The 18,956-nt window shown below is 57.6% G+C and overlaps 1 protein-coding gene across 4 annotated transcripts; it reads left to right on the top strand.

Moving 5' to 3' along the window:
- Positions 1 to 534: 534 nt before the first annotated feature.
- Positions 535 to 18,154, top strand: KCNH4 (potassium voltage-gated channel subfamily H member 4). Of its 4 annotated transcripts, none has more exons than XR_010937207.1 (17): positions 535 to 898; positions 2,789 to 3,022; positions 3,343 to 3,489; positions 3,616 to 3,740; positions 4,517 to 4,760; positions 5,060 to 5,217; positions 7,899 to 8,106; positions 9,149 to 9,343; positions 9,781 to 9,980; positions 11,572 to 11,821; positions 12,370 to 12,614; positions 13,275 to 13,313; positions 13,493 to 13,845; positions 14,111 to 14,217; positions 14,989 to 15,062; positions 16,306 to 17,004; positions 17,927 to 18,154. XR_010937207.1 is itself a non-coding variant. In XM_067714371.1 (16 exons), exons 1-16 carry the CDS (start codon positions 823 to 825, stop codon positions 16,699 to 16,701), a joined length of 3,051 nt encoding a protein of 1,016 aa, XP_067570472.1. In that variant the 5' UTR covers positions 535 to 822; the 3' UTR covers positions 16,702 to 18,154. The 4 variants fall into 4 exon arrangements, 2 of the variants coding, with proteins under 2 accessions (XP_067570472.1, XP_067570473.1); XR_010937206.1 differs by having other exon boundaries at positions 16,306 to 17,008; XM_067714371.1 differs by having other exon boundaries at positions 16,306 to 18,154.
- The last annotated feature ends 802 nt before the right edge of the window (positions 18,155 to 18,956 follow it).

Here is an 18,956-nt window from a genome sequence, read left to right as displayed (position 1 = left end):
TACAGCTGATAGTGAGAGGCAAAGTCACACAGTAAGTGGCAGAGCTGGGATTTCTACCCAGTGGACTCCAAAGCTCTTTTCATCCACACTGCTGAGCTTAGAGGCAGAGCTCGCCAGGGTGCCCTACACAGACTGAGGCACAGGTGAGGGTTAAGTAGTGCATTCTAGAATTTGAGTTTCCTGCCTTCCCATCGATCCTCCACCGGCAAAACTAGCCTCTTTAACACTTGCTGTCTCACACTGGAGCTCAGGGAGCTGGGGGTGCTGTGAAATACCCCAACTCCAGCAGGCGGCGCTGTGAACCAGACAAGATTCCCAGGGTGGGCGGTGCGCGGGGAAGCCCGAGGGGCGGAGACACAAGGAGCAGCCAGGGAAACACACGTGGGGGCGTGGCCACCCTGGAAGGTGGGCGTGTCTGTCATTCAAGCCCTGCCCCACCTCTTGGAGCCTCGGCTCCGGGTGGGCGTGTCCCGAATTCTCTGAGGGAGAGACACGCGTGGGCCGCTCCCCACCGGGAGGAGAGCAGCAGAGAGGGGTGAGGGTGCCTCTGGTGGCCCCTCCCCGTGCGGGGCCACGTGGCGGGCGCGGGCCGAGCCCGAGGGAAAGAACCTGGCCCGTCGGGAGGTGGGGGGGACCGAGGCGGCGCCGAGACGAGCGGAGAGCTGCTGGATTCGGAGCAGAGAGGCGGCGGCGGCGCCGAGAGGGAGGGGAGGAGGCAGGCGGGCGCATGGGGCGCCCCGGCCTCGCCGGCAGCGCGCCCCCTCCGGCCCGGCAGCGCTGAACGCCCCCCGGCGCCGCGCCTCGAGCCCGCGCCCCGAGGCCATGCCGGTCATGAAGGGGTTACTGGCCCCGCAGAACACCTTCCTGGACACCATCGCCACCCGCTTCGACCGCACGCGTGAGTGGGCCGGAGGCTGAGGCTGGGGGTTCGAGCTAGGGGTTAAGTCTCCTTCGGCGCTGCGGGTCTCCTGGATATGGTGAGAGAGACCCGAGGGGAGGAGAGAGAGTGGAGTTGAGGGTCTAGGAACTCCCAGAGCCAAGCCGCGGTAAAGGAACAGGGCTGGGGGCGCCCTGGGAGGGGAGGCGGGCGAGGACCAAGAGTGTGTGGGGGGCCAAGGTTGGGGTTGTGTGACTGGAAGCAGGAAAGGCTCTTTGTGCGGCAAAGCGGAGAAGAGTCCTTGGGAGCCGCCCACTCGCGGGCTGAGCGCTGCTGGAGGCGTGTGAGGGGGTATCCAAGACGCGGAGGTGGGACGAAATGGGCAGACGCTCTGGGGTCTACTCCCAGACGACTCCAGCATCCACTTCCCTCAGAAGAAAAAAGAGAGAGAGAAAAGATCAGACTTCGGCAGGACCTAGCTTGGATTGAGGTCACGCGCCCCCGAGCCGTAGAGCTTCTGTGTCTGAGGGAGGTGAGGCAGGAAGAGGGGGGTGGTCTGTGTGACACAGGGAACTGCCTACACCCCCATCCCAGCTTGGGTTCCAGGTTCAGCACCTTGGACAGCCACAATCCTCCTTACCCGCCTCTTCTCCCGCCGTTCCCTTTTCCTACTTTGGTACTGAGAGATCTCCCCTTGCCCCCTTTGGGACACCCTGGCTGGGATCTGGCAGGTGGGGGGAGCGGTACCTGAGGGCGGAAACCGAGCCGCCGGGGCCCTACCCGCCTCCCCACCCCGCCCCCACACACACCTCCCTTGTTTCCATAGCGCCCATCACCCAGGCAACGGGCCTGGGATGGAAGAAGGAGGCTGCTTGCCCAGGGCCCAGCGCCTCCCAGGCTTCTGCAGTATCCCCATCAGTCGCTCCACCCCCAGACACTCAGCCCTCCTAGCGCCCCAGGACTGGTTGTGTCTCAGATCCCTTCCCTCAGCTGAGACTGTCCCTAGATGGCCCACAGAGCCCCCCTGAGGCCTCCCGCCCATTGGAGCTGGAGGGAGCCAGCTCAGGTTCTGTTGCTGGGGTTGCTGAAGCCACACCTTCATTGCTCAAGCCTGTCAGACTTTGAGCACTGGGACAGACCCTCTGAAATTAGCTAAGGGATGCTAAAAAGAGGACCTTTCCTGAAAGGCAGGGAATAAGGATGCTACTCATCACTGTCTTTTTCCCCCAACAAAGGAGGTTTGTGAGTTTGGATAACTCTGCCTTTGCGTCTCCTATCAATAAAGTGGGCACGATCTCACCAGAATCTCTGCCCTGTTCACTCTCTAATAGGGTGATAGGACAGTGGCTATGGATGTGCTTTGAAAGCTGGGCGAATGTGGGGCATCAGTTCACCTTCTCAGTGTAACACTTACTATGTGCCAGGACTTGTTCTTCCCAGGTAACTCATGTAACTCTCACACCAACCATGCAAGGAAGATATATTATCCCCCACTTTTCACATAAGGAAGCTGAGTCACAGAAGAGTTCATTAACTTGCCCAAGGTTACACAGTCAGTAAGTGGCAGAGGTGGGTGCTGGAGCCCATGCCCTTACCATGCTGTGCTGCCTCCTACGGTAACAGCTCACCAGCTTGAAGGCAGGAGGATGAACCTCATGACTTCTCGGGGTTCCTTTTCCAACCCCCTAGTAGCCCCTCTCCCAATCCTCCCACCCTTAAGTCCTTGTCCTTTTGCTCTATCTCTTCTTACTCTCATTTCAGAATATTCCAAAGGGGATCCAGGAATCACATGGGAGCCTGGGAAGTTTCTGGCTCTGGGATCTCTGACCACAGCTTGGGGGAGGTATGGCCCACCTGGAAGCTGAGCTCTCCTTCTGGCCTTGACCTGACCTTGACCTCTTCTTCCCACAGACGGCAACTTCCTGCTGGCCAACACACAGGGCCCACGGGGCTTTCCCATTGTCTACTGCTCCGACGGCTTCTGTGAGCTCACAGGCTACGGCCGCACTGAGGTCATGCAGAAAACCTGCAACTGCCGTTTCCTCTACGGTCCAGAGACCAGTGAGCCAGCCCTGCAGAGGCTGCACAAGGCCCTGGAGGGCCATCAGGAGCACCGGGCTGAAATCTGCTTCTACCGAAAGGATGGTGAGGGGGCCTAGCCTGCCCTGCAGTCCTGCCCAGACCACAGGCCTTAGCCAGAGTCCACTTGGCACAGTGGAAGCCTGGGTGCTGGTCCCCACACTGCCACAAGCTGACTGTGTGACACTGAGTGCATCCCCGACCCTCTCTGGGCCGTGGTTCTCCCATCAGGAAGGTGAAGGAGATAGCTGACATAATCTCTGGGCTTCTTCCCAGCACTAAACCTTGGCCAAGCCCTTTGACTATGCCCAGGAACCAAGGGGGATGAGAGAGAAAGAGATGCCATGGGCTGCTCACCCTCTTCCTCCATCTCTCCACACCTACAGGCTCAGCTTTTTGGTGCCTCCTGGACATGATGCCCATCAAGAATGAGATGGGGGAGGTTGTACTTTTCCTCTTTTCCTTCAAGGACATCACTCAGAGTGGAGGCCCAGGACTTGGCCCCCCAGGAGGCCACAGAGACAGTAATCATGGTAACTGCAAGTCTGGGGAGAAGGCATGAATGATCAGAAGTCCTTGCCCAGGGTCACAGAAGACCTCTCCCTACTCAGCCTCATGGGATGCACCCCCACTTATCTCCGTACCCTTCTTCCCAACAGAAAAGTCCCTTGGTAGGAGGGGAGCCAGCTCGAGACTTCGATCCACCAGGAGGCAGAGCCATACTGTCCTACACCGACTGACTGGCCACTTTGGCCGCCGGGGCCAGGGAGGCATGAAAACCAATGTGAGTCCTATCTCCACCCCAGCATCTTCCAGCCGTGTTTCTGAGGCACCCTTGTTACTGTGTCCCTGTTTCTCTGTCTGTTTGATCTCCCTCCAGAGGCTTTTTCCTCTGTCCGTCCATTTCTCATGTACGGTTCTCTGCTCTATCCCATGTTCCCCCACATCTCCTTCCATCCCCATCTCCCTTGCTTCCTTGTGATTGCCAATACCCTGCTCTGATGATGTCACAAGGGGGGCACGAAATCACTAACTGTGGTTCCAGGGAGAAAGCCCCCACTGGGGGCCTGGCATCTAGCCCTGTGTACCACTCCTAGGACCCTGATGAAGCCACGGGTCTCCAACCATCTGTGCAGTGTGTTATGGCTACAGCGAGTGGGGTGCACCATGCCATCCTCCCCTCATCCCTGGGGTATACTCTTCCTCCACTGCACCCCTAGAACCCAAGAGGAACTTGAAGGAGAAGCTAGTGACCTCTCAAGCCAGGGCTTGTGCCTGATTTGTCATAATCACCTTCTCAAGCAAGGTGAAGGTCAAGCCTTAGAAATACCTACCCCCACAAAAAACATGATTGATTCAAAAGGGGGCCTGAGCAGTAAGTTGGCAGAGGAAGGAGGTGTCAGGTGCCAGCCCCGACCCCCTCTCCTGCACGTTCTAGCTCCTCTCGTGGTCACGCCTGCAGTGCCCACTCTCCCCTTCCCCACTCCTTACCTCTCCCTCCCCCCAACCTTGGCTCCTCTTTCCCCCGAGTGTCCCCAACCGCCACCCCTCTCCCCTTAGAACGTGTTTGAGCCAAAGCCATCAGTGCCCGAATACAAGGTGGCCTCCGTGGGGGGGTCCCGCTGCCTCCTCCTCCACTACAGCGTGCCCAAGGCCATCTGGGACGGCCTCATCCTCCTCGCCACCTTCTACGTTGCGGTCACCGTCCCCTACAATGTCTGCTTCTCGGATGATGACGACACCCCCATCACTTCCCGACACACCCTTGTCAGCGACATCGCCGTGGAGATGCTCTTCATCCTCGGTTAGATGCTCTGCCCCACGTACCCTGGCTGGTGGGCTGGAGGGACCCACTCATCCAAGCCTCGCTCCATCCTGGGCCTGCAGGACCCAGGCAGTCAGAGCCTACCCATTTCTGGGTCTTTTAGTCCTCATGGTCCGTGAGCCCTGACCCCTGACCCCTGGAGACTTCAGCCTTTAGACCTCTCCTCCCTAAGGACCAGCCTGAAGCCCAATGCATCTTCCCCATTCCTGCGTCCACCTCCATTCTGAGTCTCTTGCCCTTGGCCAAGGCCCCCTAGTAACAGCCTCTTGCACCCCCAGATATCATCCTGAACTTCCGCACCACCTATGTGTCCCAGTCCGGCCAAGTGGTCTCTGCTCCTCGTTCTATTGGCCTCCACTATCTGGCCACCTGGTTCTTTGTTGACCTCATTGCCGCTCTGCCTTTTGACCTGCTTTACGTCTTCAACATCACCGTGGTAAGTGTTCCCTGTCCCACCTTGCAGCCTAGCTGCCCAACTTCAGCACAGCATCTCCCATTAAGGGACCCACCTCAGTCCCAGACTCAGTCATCTGCGAATATTTGTCAGGCATCTGTGATGGGCAGAGCCCAGCGCTAGAAGCTGAGAAGGGTCCGAGAAGCTCTGTGCTCTTGGGGAGCTCAGCTCACAATCTCTGAGGGAAGCTGTGACAAATGAAAAGCTAAGTAGGGCTACCAAGGCGGCATTGGCCTGAAGCCAAATGAGCGGCACTTTTCACATTTCTATTTAACAAACAAAGGATGAGCATTTAGCTGTCTGCAAAGCACTGTGTGTGGCATGGTCACTGTGGAGAAAAGTGGTAAGAATTCAGCCTCTCGGTAGCTAAGCTGGTGGGAACAGCAGGAACAGAAGAGCTGAATGGAGTGCAAGATGGGACCAAGGTATTGCTGCGTGGGGGCTGGGCACGGAGCTAGCCGACCTTGGAGTTCCAGGCTGGAACGTGGGCTCCCGCAAAAATGATCTGAAATCTGGCCAGTGCCTAGGAAGCCAAAGCATGGCAGATGGGCAGAGGCTAGGGTGGTCTGGGAAGGGTTCCTGTGGGAGGAGGTGAGAGCAGAGCTAGACCTTAGACAGACTAGAACCTGACTGGCAGGAGACAAGAAGAGGGAGCATCTGGGGGGAGCATAGTAAGCCAGGACAGGGAGGTAGAGGCTGCGGAGTGGATTCGGAGGCGGAGAGTCCCAGGACCTTCATCCTCCCAGCTCCCCGGGGACTGCCTGGAGGCGCCCTAGGTGGTCAGCTCTGAACCTAGCTGGCAGATACTAGGTCTTCTCTGGCCCAGGGAGAGGGAGTCCCACCCTGTGTCCCCAGACCCCCTTGGTTGCTGAGTGGGGAGGTGGGGAGCAGTTTCCCTGTGTGCTCCTCTCCCTGCCACCCTCAGCTATAGCGGGAAGCCACCTACACGCAGCCGGATTTACCAGCCGCCAACGGGCTGTGGGCCTCTTCTCCTGGCTGTGTACACGTGTGTGCACGCTCCCACACACGTGCATGTGGGTGTGTCTGCCCTGAGGCTCCAGCCATTCCAAGCAGGGCTCCCCACCCCTCCCCTGAGTGCACCCCCGGCCCCCCGGGTTTTGTGCCCACCAGGCAGTTCCCCCTCCTCTGGTACTTTCAGGACCACTTTACAGTTTACTAAGTTCTTCCACACATCATCACATATGAAGCTCACAGTAACCCTTCAGGGCCGATTCTCGTATCTCTCTTTCTCAGAGGCAGATGCAGAGGCTCAGAGAGGTTGAGTGGCTTGTTGAAGGTCACACAGCTAGCAGTGGCAGGCAGGAGACTGGAACCAGGTCTCTAGACTCCTGGTCTGGTATTCTTTCCAGCGTGCTACCCTGCTTCCTGGGAAACCAGGGTACCTGAGCGGATGGCCTGGCATGAGGGGAGAGGAGGAGCAATGTGGGGCTGGAGCGAGGCCGAGCAAAGACGGAGGAGAAGTGGGCACCGGCAGAGTTGTGGACTTGAAGGAGCCAGGCCTGAGACATTCTGGTCCAAGGAGAATGAGAGGAGGGCCCCAAGGGAGCGGGGCCCAGGGGCAGGTGACAAAGGGAAGCCTTGAAGAACTCAAGGTTGGAGTCAGGAGCTCTGGAAGCTGGGGGCAGGCATTAAGCCCTGGAGAGGGTCCATGTGGGGGAATCAAAGCCACCTCCTCTGCAACTCCCTTGCCTAAAATTAGAGAAAATGGCAGGCAGTGACTCAGGAGCTGTGTAGGGCCAGGGCTATGGGGGATGCTCCTGGAGGCCCCTGAAAGGACAGTGAAGGGCCTTCATACCGAGATCCCCAGACGCTGCCCCAGAGCCCCCAGCCCTAGCCCCCAAGCTGCCCCACCCAGAGTATCAAGAAGATAAGCCCCCACCTGCTCATCATCTAAGACTGGAAGGCTAATCAAAGCACAACGAAAGCAGAGTGGTAACGTTAGCTAACGTTTACAGGACCCTTGCCAGGTGCCACTAGCTCCATCAACCCTCAGTGAACCCCACAGGGCCTGAGACCTCACAGCCCAAGCACCCTCATCCCTGCTCTCCTTCCCTCAACATTTCGGTGTGACCCTCTCATCTGCAGCTGACCCACAAGGGGCGAGGTCCCTAAACCTTCCCCTGTCCACAGCTGATTGTACCTAGGACACTGGGGACTTTGAGCACGGGCCAGAGATCTTTCTGTCTGTTGCCCCGCTTCTGACCCAGACTTGCCCTTTCACCAGCTGAGGTGCTAAGAGGCAGTAGAGCACAAAACGGACTTTGGTGTCATCTCAGATTTGAGTCTCAGCTCCATCATTTCCTTGATCTGTGACCTTGAGCAAGTAAGTAGTAGCCTCTCTGAGCCTTAGTTTACTCCTCTGCAATCTGGGAATGATGATGATAATTGGACTGAAGGCATACTTTTTTAATGAGGATTACAAATACTTAGCCCAGTGCCTGACACACGTAATACTTACTGTTAGCCATTATTAGTTTCAGTGTTACCCTCTCCCCCCTGCATTTCCTGGTCACCTTCTCAGCACAGCAGGGATACTTTTCCTGGGGCAGCTTCCCCTAGCTCTGGGGCATCTGGTGGCAAGGCGCTGGCAAGGGACGTGGGGTGCCGGCTGACAGTCTCCCCCACCGCACTCGCTCCTGCAGACGTCGCTGGTGCACCTGTTGAAGACAGTGCGGCTGCTGCGGCTGCTACGGCTGCTGCAGAAGCTGGAGCGGTACTCGCAGTGCAGTGCCGTGGTTCTCACGCTGCTCATGTCCATCTTTGCGCTCCTTGCCCACTGGATGGCCTGCGTCTGGTATGTCGTCGGGCGCCGGGAGATGGAGGCCAACGACCCGCTGCTCTGGGACATCGGTGAGCCATTGACCCCAGGCTTTCACTGACCACCCATCCACCTTCCCTGTCCACACAGGCCCCCAAGCTGACACCTCCACCAGGATCCCCACCCCTACTCCACATTCCTCCACTCATCCGACAAACATGCACGAGCTCCTTGCCGGATCAGGCTTGGGAATACTGATTTGAAGCCATGGGCTCTGCCTTGGGGGGACTGACAGCATAGCAGGGGTGCAAGACCAGTGACAGGCAATCAAAATACAGTATGGGAAACACTCTGAAGGTGGGGAGGTGTTCTGGGCAGAGGCTAAGTACCCCTGACAGGACTCATCTGGTGGCTCCCCACTGCCCTCAAAGTCAAGTCCACCCTCAGTCCACACGGTACATGGGCCTGCAGCCCTCTCTACCCCTACCAGACTTCCCTTCCTCCGAGGCCCCCTCTGCTGCTGCCACCCTGGCCTCCCTCCAGCACCCAGGATGTACTGCTTTCTCACTTTGGGCCTTGAACGTGTTTTCCTCTCTGGAATCCTCTCTCTTTTGTCTTCCCTCCCTTCTTCCTAAGCCACTTTTCTATCCTTGTGGTCTCAACTAAAATGCTCTATCTTAAGGGAGTCCTTCAGGAACCATACCCCCACCAAACTGGGTTGGCTCCCCCTAACCCATTATGATTCCCGAAGACATACTTCCTTTTTAGTAGCTGCTTTCCACCTGTAATGATTTATTTCATGTCTTTCCCCTCCAGACTGTAAGTTCCACCAGTGCAGGGAGCGTGTTTGGGTCAAGTCCCAGCACCCTGGGACACAGGAAGCGCTTAATAAACTATTAGGCACTGGAAGGGGCCCCTAAACAGTCAGCCGTGTAGGGAGTTGGTAGCCTTGAACTGCAACGGTAACCACTTCACCGTGGGGTGGCCGGGGCACGGGCTGCTCCTCGCATTTCTTGTGCAAACCTCCCCTCGCCTCTGTAAATACTCGACCAAGGTCAAGTGAAGGCAGTTCAAGGAAACCCCACCCTCCCCTGCTCGCGCAGCCGGGGCTCCTTGCATCCCTCCACCCCCTAGGCTGGTTGCACGAGCTGGGCAAGCGGCTGGAGGTGCCCTATGTCAACGGCTCTGCGGGTGGCCCGTCGCGGCGCAGCGCCTACATCGCTGCGCTCTACTTCACGCTGAGCAGCCTCACGAGCGTGGGCTTCGGCAACGTGTGCGCCAACACTGACGCCGAGAAGATCTTCTCCATCTGCACGATGCTCATAGGCGGTGAGGCCGGGCCTGCCAAGCCCCCGGGGTGGCCCTGCTAAGCCCAGCGTGTGGGTGGGGAAACTGAGGCCCAGGGAAGGCAAGGAGTCCACCCACGACCAGACACGCGTGCATTTATTCATAGGTGTTTGCTCAGCACCTGCTATGTGCTGGCCCTGGGGGGATGCCACAAACAGGAGGGTCTCTTGCAAAAGGAATGGGAAGCCCAAGTGCATGACTTCATGGGGCGGGCGGGCGGGCATGAGAGGAGCATCGAGTCTGACCCCTCTCAGGACCACCCTCTGTTCCCCGCCCCAACCCAGCACCTAGGCACGCAGGAGCCCACTGGTTCACCTGCCCCTCCCCCAGGAATCCCGAGACCCATCCAGGGCAGGGGGAGTTGCGGGGGGAGGAGGCCGGAGGGGTGGCCGCCCCTGACTGACTGCTGTGCGCCGCAGCGCTGATGCACGCAGTGGTGTTCGGGAACGTGACGGCCATCATCCAGCGCATGTACTCGCGCCGCTCCCTCTACCACAGCCGCATGAAGGACCTCAAGGACTTCATCCGCGTGCACCGCCTGCCCCGGCCGCTCAAGCAGCGCATGCTCGAGTACTTCCAGACCACGTGGACAGTCAACAGCGGCATCGACGCCAACGAGGTAGTGCGCGGGGCTCCCGGTGGTACCCAGCGCGCGGAGGTAAAGTGGGAAAGGGGTCGCTGCCTTTCAGCGTTTGGGATGGAGGCAAATGGGGTGCAGGGAGACGAGGTGCTGTTCACAAGGGCACGCACCCACCGGAATCCACATCCCTTTTCCTCTACACATGGCTAATGCCATGCTCCTTTCAGCCACCATCTTCGAGCACCTGCTTCCGGCCAGTCTCTGTGCTGGACACAGGGGGTTGCGGAACGATTACCCCCAGCCCTTGCCCTCGGGAAGGCACCCGTCTGGTGAGGGAGGCAGATGGGTAAACAAATAGTTACGCTGTGAATGGGACTGTACTGGAGGGACTTGGTGCAGTGGGTCCCTCATTTTGTCTGGGCCTAGAGGAGGCAGGGGAGGTGTCACAGAAGAGGCGACATCGTGAAGGACAAGAAGAAAATTGGCCTGGGGCCAGAAGGCCATTCCAGGCAGTAAGAGCAGTAGGAACACAGGTCTGGAAAGATTGACGCAAAAGAGCAGGGTGAACTGAAAATAGTTCAGCGAGCCTTCAGGAAAGGGTGTGTGCGCGCTGTGGAGGGGTGAGGGACAGAGGAGTGAAGAGACCAGGCTGGGGAGGCGGGCAGGCCCAGCTCATGCATGGCCTTGGATTTAGATTTTATCCTGCCACATTTTTAGGCTGGGGAGTGGCCTGCAGATCCAGGAGGTATTTCTGAGAGCAGGAGCCTTGGGACTTGGTGATGCGCTGGTTGCAGGAAAGGAGCTCAAAGTGATTCTCAGGTTTCTGGTTTTGGCCGAGGGTGGGATGGAGGCATTACAGGAGGAAGATTGGACTTAGGGGTGAAAGTGAGAGTCCAGGGTTGGGCCATGATGAGGGTGTGGTGCCTATGGGGGATCCAGGTGGAGGTTGCCCCGTGGGTAGTTGAAAATACAGGTCTGGACCCAGAGATAGGGCTCCGGGTTCACGGGGAGGTAGAAGTCCTGGCTGGTTGCCATGATGCAGGGAGAGTGTGGACAGTGAGAAGACAGCTGAGGAAGAGGAGCCTGGGGAAGAAAGGGGGACAAGAGGGAGAGGTAACCAAGCCAGGGTGGCCGAGGGGCTCCATAAGACGAGGATGGAACCAAACCATGAATGTTAAGTTTGGCTCCTGGGAGGTCATTGGTAAAATTCAAGGTCTAGTGTAACCCTGCGTTTTACAGATGGGGATACTGAGGCCCAGAGAGAGGAAATGGATTGCCCAAAGTCCACAGGGATTTATGCAGAGCTGATTTCTAGTCTCCTGACTTCCAGTTGAAGGCTGACCCACCAGGGATGGTCCTTGCATACATGGGGTTGAGTAACCAGGATGTGTGAGTGACCAGTGTGTGTAGCTGTGAGCAGTGGACAGACAGGAGAAGACCTAGTCTCTGCCCCAGGACTTGGGTTGGGAGGTCCACACACAAGTCAAATTGAGGTGAGACACACAGAAGTCTTCCTAAAGGTCAGAAATGGGTAACTTGAGCTCTGTCCTTGGAGACAGCTCAGCATATCTGTAGAGCTCAAGTAGCAGCTTCAGGGGGATGGCCAGAATGACTTATGCCCCTTATGCAGTTACTGCGTGACTTCCCAGACGAGCTGAGAGCTGACATTGCTATGCACCTGAATCGGGACATCCTGCAGCTGCCGCTGTTTGGAGCAGCGAGCAGGGGCTGCCTGCGGGCCCTCTCCCTGCACATCAAGACCTCGTTCTGCGCTCCGGGCGAGTACCTGTTGCGCCGCGGGGATGCCCTGCAGGCGCACTACTATGTCTGCTCCGGCTCACTGGAGGTGCTCCGGGACAACATGGTGCTGGCCATCCTGGGTGAGGATCCCACCACCACCCTCTACCTACCCCAAAACCTTCCCACAGAGGCCTTGGGAGTAGCCAGGAATCTAGGGACTGGGTACTCTCTCTTGGTCCCCGCATCCTACCACCATCCCCTTTAGACCATACCCCTTGGGCTCTCCCCTACTCCCAGTGGCCATCCCTGAACCCATCAACCCTTCCCCAGTGACTGTCCCCCAAGTCAACTGATCCTTTCCCATTGCACCATCTCCAATTCCACTGACCCTTTTCCATCGACCCTTGACTCCATTGACTTCTACCCTTTAACTGACCCTTCTGGCCATTCTTTATTGATCATCCAATTCCATCGATCATTTCTCCAGCTTTACTGACATCCCCAATTGACTGTCTCCCAACTTCACCAGTCATTCTCCACTGACCTTCTGCCGACTCCATTATTTCCACCAATCCCATCGATTGACCCCGCTTCAGCCATCCTTCAAACACATTGACCATCCCTCATTACCACTAATATCCTCTTGGTCCCTCTGCCCCAGCTGTCTGTCCGCATCTCTTACCCACAGGAAAAGGAGACCTGATTGGGGCAGATATCCCTGAGCCAGGGCAGGAGCCTGGGTCAGGCACAGCTCCAAGCTGCGTGCTGAAGACCAGCGCCGACGTGAAGGCACTGACCTACTGTGGCCTGCAGCAACTGAGCAGCCGAGGGCTGGCTGAAGTCCTGAGGCTCTATCCTGAGTACGGGGCTGCCTTCAGGGCTGGCCTGCGCCGGGACCTCACCTTCAACCTGCGCCAGGGCTCTGACACCAATGTATGTAGACTCCCTATGGCCTCCTCCTCTCTGAGGTCGCCTCCTTCAAAGTAGACCACCCCCCAGCCCCAGAGAAAGCCTCACGAATTCCTTCCACCCTGAAAACATCACCTCTCAACTCCAGCCACCCCCTTCCATTGCCCCTTCCATGCTTAACATCTTCCAACCCACTGACCCTACTCCACTGGCCATTATCCAACCCCATGGACCATGGCTCACCACGTGTACTTCCAACTCTACTGACCCATCTCCTGTTGGCCCCGCTTCCGCCTCACTCCAGACTCCTCAAAGGACCCACCCCCCCACTTCGTGTGCTTCTCCTCCATCAGTTCCCTCCCTCTCTGGACTGGGCCTCATCCCCTGGGGCTTCCTCTTCTCCACTCACCAAATGTTTCCTGGGCCCGTTTTGGTTTAGGCTCTGGGCCAAGTCTGTAGTTTACACCTTAGACCTTGGTCTTTTACTGCTTTTCAGACTTATGTTGCCACTCAGGATTTCTCTGAGTCAGAGTTGGGGGTATCTCTGACTCAATTCCACAAAAAGGCCCCACATTCTCAAACCCCACGACACTGATGGGTGAGACTAGGAGGTGGTGCACCGGGGGAGCCGGGAGGTGTGAGTCAGCCTGAACCCCGCCCCCCCCACCCCCCGTGTTCCTGCAGGGCCTCTGCCGCTTCTCCAGATCCCCTCGCCTCTCCCAGGTAACGCACCCTTCCTTGCATGGGAGAAGACGGGAGTGGGGGGCACCTTTCCTTGGCTGCTGTGCTCCAGGGTGAAGGGAGAGGGGATGGAGAGCGGCAACCGCCAGTGAAGGCTGTTGCTTACTGAAGGCGCCTGTTGGTCACTGCCCTGTGACATCAGCTGCCCCCTCTGCCCACAGACCCGCTCGGAAAGCCTGGGCTCCTCCTCAGACAAGACCCAGCCATCCGTCACAGAGGCTGAGGCTGGGGCCGAGCCTGGAGGTGGTCCCAGGCCCCGGCGGGCCCTCCTGCTGCCCAACCTCAGCCCAGCACGGCCCCGGGGCTCCCTGGTCAGCCTTTTGGGGGAGGAGCTGCCCCCATTCTCAGCCCTTGTCTCCTCTCCTTCCTTGTCCCCGACCCCTTCCCCTGCCCTGGCTGGCCGGGGCCACAGCCCCTCCCCTCATGGCCTCCCCAGGGGCTCTGCTGCCTGGAAGCCCCCCCAGCTTCTCATTCCCTCACTGGGAACCTTTGGACCTCCGGACCTCAGTCCCCGGTGAGACGCCAGCCTCCCCTGCCTTCCCTATACCCCTGCTGGCTTCCAGAACCTTCTCTGGGCTCCGTCCCCAGCATTCTGACCAGTGCTCCTCCCCATGTGCCCACCCCGCCCTACCTGATCCACCGCAGCTTGCAACCCCACTCGTCTTTGACGGCTGCTCCTCCCCAGCTCCCTGGCACCGCAGCCCCTTTCACCCTCTGCCTGCTGTGCTCTGGCCCTTACCCTCTCCCTGTGGGACTGATGACCACTGCCTCCGTCCCAGGATAGTGGATGGCATTGAGGACTCTGGCAGCACAGCAGAGGCCCCTACGTTCCGGTTCAGCAGGAGGCCTGAGCACCCTAGGCCTCACTCACAGGCCCCTCCTACAGGTAAGGGCCAGCAGTGGACTTCAACTCACGTCACCCATTCATCGGCCGTCCATCCATCCATCCCACATGTAGTAAGGGCTTACCAGCTGCCAGGTGCTGTGCTAGGAACACGCAGATGACCCAGACCTGGTCCACACTCCTAGCGAGCTTCCAGTCTAGTGGGGGAGACACCTGTGTACTCAGATAAACGATTCCAGAACAGGGTGCTAAGTGCCGTGACTGAGACAAAGAACAGGACTCTGAGGTAGGAGAGGAGGGAGCCTCTAACCCTGCCTCCTAGAGGAGGGGACACTAGAGGTGGGTCTTAAAGGGTGGGCAGGAGTTTGAGGGGTGGAGCAAGGCGGTTGGTGAAAGGTATAGAGGTATGACCAGAAGAGCAGTTGTGTTCAGATACCGAAGAGAAGGAACTTCCCTGGCAGTCCAGTGGTTAAGACTCCGCGCTCCCAATGCAGGGGGCACGGGTTCGATCCCTGGTCAGGGAACTAAGATCCCAATGCAGGGGGCATGCCACATGGTGCGGCCTAAAAAAAAAAACAAAACAAAACAGATAGCAAAGAGAAGCTCCATGCTTCTCCATGGGGTGGAGTGGGGAGGGGCTGGGGAAGTGATAGGGCCACGAAACCATCCTGAAGAGCTTGGGTTTCCCAGCATCCTGACCCCAGAACGTCCTCTCCCCTTGCCCTCTGCCTGCCCAGTGAAGGGCCCAGCCCAGGCTGTAGACTTGAGCTCCCTGTACTCACCCAGCATCCCTTCTCCCCACTCCGTCTGCAGGGACCATGCCCAGCCGGGAAGTGGCCACTGAGGCCGAGGAGGTGAAGGAAAAGGTCTGCAGGCTGAACCAGGAGGTGGGTTGGGGCTGGCCCCTCCCCTCCAACCTTGGGATCAGAGATGTGCTTAGTATAGGAGCATTTCAAAGGGTTTGGAGCCAGAGTCCTGAATTTGGATATTCACACTAGCTGGGAGACCTTGGGCAAGTCCCACAATCACTCTGAACTTCAACTTCCTCATCTGAAAATGGGGAAATCAATACGTTCTTCCCAGAGTTGTTGTGAGGATGAGATGAGGGCGCATACATGCCTGGCCCAGTCCCTGGCACACCGTAAGTACTCAGGGACAGCTACTTCCATCCCTCCAACTGGCTCAGGTGGTCCAGCCAGAAAAGAGGGCCTCTCCTCCCTCCACCGCCGTGGGATTTGCTCCTGCAGGGACCCTCCCCCCACTAAGTTACATGCTCCAGTCCTTTCCGGCCCTCTCCCCCCGACGAGTGGGGCAGAGGACTGGGAGGCTGAGCAGGCCTTCAACCCCAGGGAACCTGGACCCTCAGGTCTGAATCCTGGTCAGAAAGAGCCCTGATCCTGTTTGCCCAGGCTGTGCCTCCGCCTCCCCCTCAGGGATGTCAGAGCTGCGTCCACAAAGCAGCCAGGTCAAGCCCTTGAGCCCCCGGGAGTGCTCGGGGCCTTCCCTGGGTTCTGATAAAGAGCAGGCATCCCATGGGGCGCACCTGGGCTGGGGCGGGCCCTGAGGCTGGGGGCGGAGCTAGCCCCGGTTTGGCAGGATTCAAGGTCAGCCCTGCTTCCGCATGCGGTTCTTCTAGACCAGTGGTTCCCCAACTTGGGTGTCCATCAGTACCCAGAGAACCTGTTAAAATGCAGACTCCTGGGCTTCACCCAATCTGGAATGTCTGGGGTGGGGCCCAGAGATTGGCATTTTGACAAGCTTTTCAGTTCATTCTGTACTCCCTGAAATTTGAAAAACGCTGAATAGACACTTGAGCTCGTGTGGTGTATCACCTGAGAGTAAGCCTGCATCTGTCACTTCGCAGCTGTGCGGCCTCTTTGAGCACATTTTTCTACATCTTGTCAAAGTGTGTGTGGCGGGGAGTAGCAAGAGCTGTCGTCCCAAATCCTTTTTGGAAAGAGGCTGGGGTATTTACCTCTAGACAAAAATAACCCCTGTCCTGTCTTCTTCTCAGGGTGGCCATGAGCAGAGAGTGGGTACGAAAGAGCTTTGTAAACTGTGGAAGGGAGTGCACCTAGGAGGGTGGTGATTGTATGGCACCTGGGAGACAATGTGATGTGTTTTCAACAGATCTCCCGTCTCAACCGGGAAGTGTCTCAGCTTAGCCAGGAGCTTCGACACATGATGGACCTGCTACAGGCCAGGCTGGGTCCCCCAGGCCACCCAACAGTCTCGGCTTGGACCCCAGATCCTCCTTGCCCACCACAGAGGCCTCCATGCATCTCTCCCTGTTTGTCCAGACCACTGCCTGGCCTCCAGGATACTACCCTCGCTGAGGTCCACTGCCCAGCCAGTGTGGGGACAGCAGAGATGGGGGCTGCCCCCCCCGACCTGAGACCCTCCATGCTGTCCCCTTACCCCTCAGAGCCTGACCCTCTGAGACCCTCCCCAGTGCCAGAGGCCTTACCTCCGAACTCAAGCCTCATGAGGCACAGCTTCCGGTCCAGGTCAGACACGTTCCACTGACCCTGGCCACGGGCCCAGGCCCGTTTGGGGTGGGCACTGACGCCTGCCATCCAGGGAGGGGCTGGGCCCCTTGGCCTCCTGCCTTGGGTTAGCAGCCACCAGATGGTCTGGTTGGCTCTGGATTCTCTGACCTTTTTAACAAAGCCTGGTCACTTCTGACCCTTTGCCTTTTCCAAACCCTCCTCTATTCTCCTCTGTGAGGGGAGCCACCTGAGGCCGTGGAACCCAACAGGCATGAGATGGACCGCAGTGCCCACTGAGCTGGGCAGATGAGATGTCTGGCTTTCTCCCCAGGACCTGGAGGCAGGTAGAGATGGGGGAGCAGAGAGGGGAAGGGAAAAGCCCCCAGATCCAGCCTGGGAAATGAAGACTGAGGCAAGAGCAGGCAGGATCTTGGTGTCTACAGCAAGAGGGATGGATTGCAGATTCCAGTGCAGAGGTAGCTTAGTGATACCGTGAGGTCTTTTGTCCCAGCCCCCAGGTCTCTGCTGGAGACTTTGAAAGCAATGTTGCTTCCAGAGGGGTAGGTTTGAGATCCTGGCTGGCATTTTTTTTTTTTTTTTTTTTTTTTTTTGCTGCGCTGTGCGGCTTGTGGGACCTTAGTTCCCCAACCAGGGATCGAACCCCGGGCCCTCAGCAGTGAAAGCTCCCAGTCCTAACCACTGGACCACCAGGGAAGTCCCCTGGCTGACATTTGAGTAACCCAAGACTTCTTAGGCCTCCCACCATCAGCCCAAGCTGGAGGGGCTCACCTTCCCCACAGCTCACATAGGAAATGAACCGATGACCCCAGATATGCATTCTTTGACTCACAGCATTTTTTTCAAAATATGAATGAGTTGTCACACTGAAAATCAGGAGAGTTCACATAGAAATCCAGATATTCCAGCTTCTCTAAGCAAATTCGGGAGATCTGGCGACACTGGGCCAACGCCGCACCTGGTAATAATCAGCTGGTGTTGGGTGGCCACTGTCCTCTTTGGAAGAGACCTGCACTCTCCACTTCTTTGCAGTCCCCACATTCCTTGATCATCTCCTGACACCCAGCTAGCTTCCCTCATTTGAATTCTTTATCTGGTCTCTAAGGGTATCTTAGTTTGCAATCCCTGCCTTAGAGTGTGCTCCCAGGTTCCTTTACCCCAGTGGGTGCCTTTTGGGCCCAGTAATGTCTATTTCTACCCCTGGGCCTGGGCCTGTCAACATCTTTGTTTCTGTCTCTCTGCAGGCCGACACTGAAAGTGGTCTCTTCTGCTGCCAGCAACTTGCAACAGTCCCAGCAGCACTCCTCCCCCTCCCCCACCCCCAGACCTCAGCCACGCCTGTTCTCCCCCTTCCAATATGGTCTCACTCAGGGCTCTGACTTCTTGAAAATTCACCCCGGTCTCCAGCTCTCCTTTACCACCCAACACCCTGGGCTCACTTTTGGATAGGAAATAAACTCTTTATTTTTGTAGTTTCTGGCTCTGGCTGTTTCTGGAGGTTGGTCTGATAGCCCCAGGGCTTTGGAGGAACCTACACAATAGTCACTCCCCCACAGTACCCCAGGGCCCTGTTGCTGTCTCTAGGAGGGCAAAGGTGCCAACCAATCCACTTGGTACCATGTGCACGCCACCAGAGGCCCCAGAGATGAGGCAGAAACCTTAATGAGTCACTATGGGCCCATTACACCCACCCTCCCCCCAACCTGGTCAAAGCCACAGATTCAGACACGGTATGTGGTAAGGGCCCTGACTCAGGTCCACCTCCAGTCCTGGAAAGGTGGCCCATGGGACTCCCCACCAATCCTGCATTAACCGATGCTCTACCTGTTGCAAGCTAGGTACAGCAGGGTCTGGAGGAAGCCCTTGTCACCAGCCAAGAACCTGCTAGGAATCCTGCTCTACCCCATCCCCTTTGCTCTCCTAAGGTCTCTCTTCTTTCTTAGCTTTCACTTCTCTGATGATCACTGCAGGGGTGGGTGTTATGGATGTTAGAAAGAGGTACCCTGGTGACCAGATGTGGGCAGCATTGTGGCAGGTTGTCCCAGACAGGTTGCAGGTCGATTCTCCAGCTCAGGCTCCAGAGTATGATGGGTGTTGGCTGGCGTCATAGCAACAAGGCCCACAGCTGTCTATAGGGTGAGCTTTGATTCCATACAGGTTCCGAGTAGTGTCCCTGGGGGTGGGATGCAGAAGCAGAGGAGATGCTGGTCTGTGTTGGGGGGTCGGGGGCGGGCAGAAGCAGAAGTGGTCTTAATCCATACTGAGGGGAGCAGA

The sequence above is a fragment of the Pseudorca crassidens genome, chromosome 19 (genome assembly GCF_039906515.1).
Source record: "Pseudorca crassidens isolate mPseCra1 chromosome 19, mPseCra1.hap1, whole genome shotgun sequence".
Classification (NCBI taxonomy): domain Eukaryota; kingdom Metazoa; phylum Chordata; class Mammalia; order Artiodactyla; family Delphinidae; genus Pseudorca; species Pseudorca crassidens.
The sequence above is the reverse complement of the archived record's forward strand: the minus strand, read 5'-3'. Positions and strand labels throughout refer to the sequence as shown.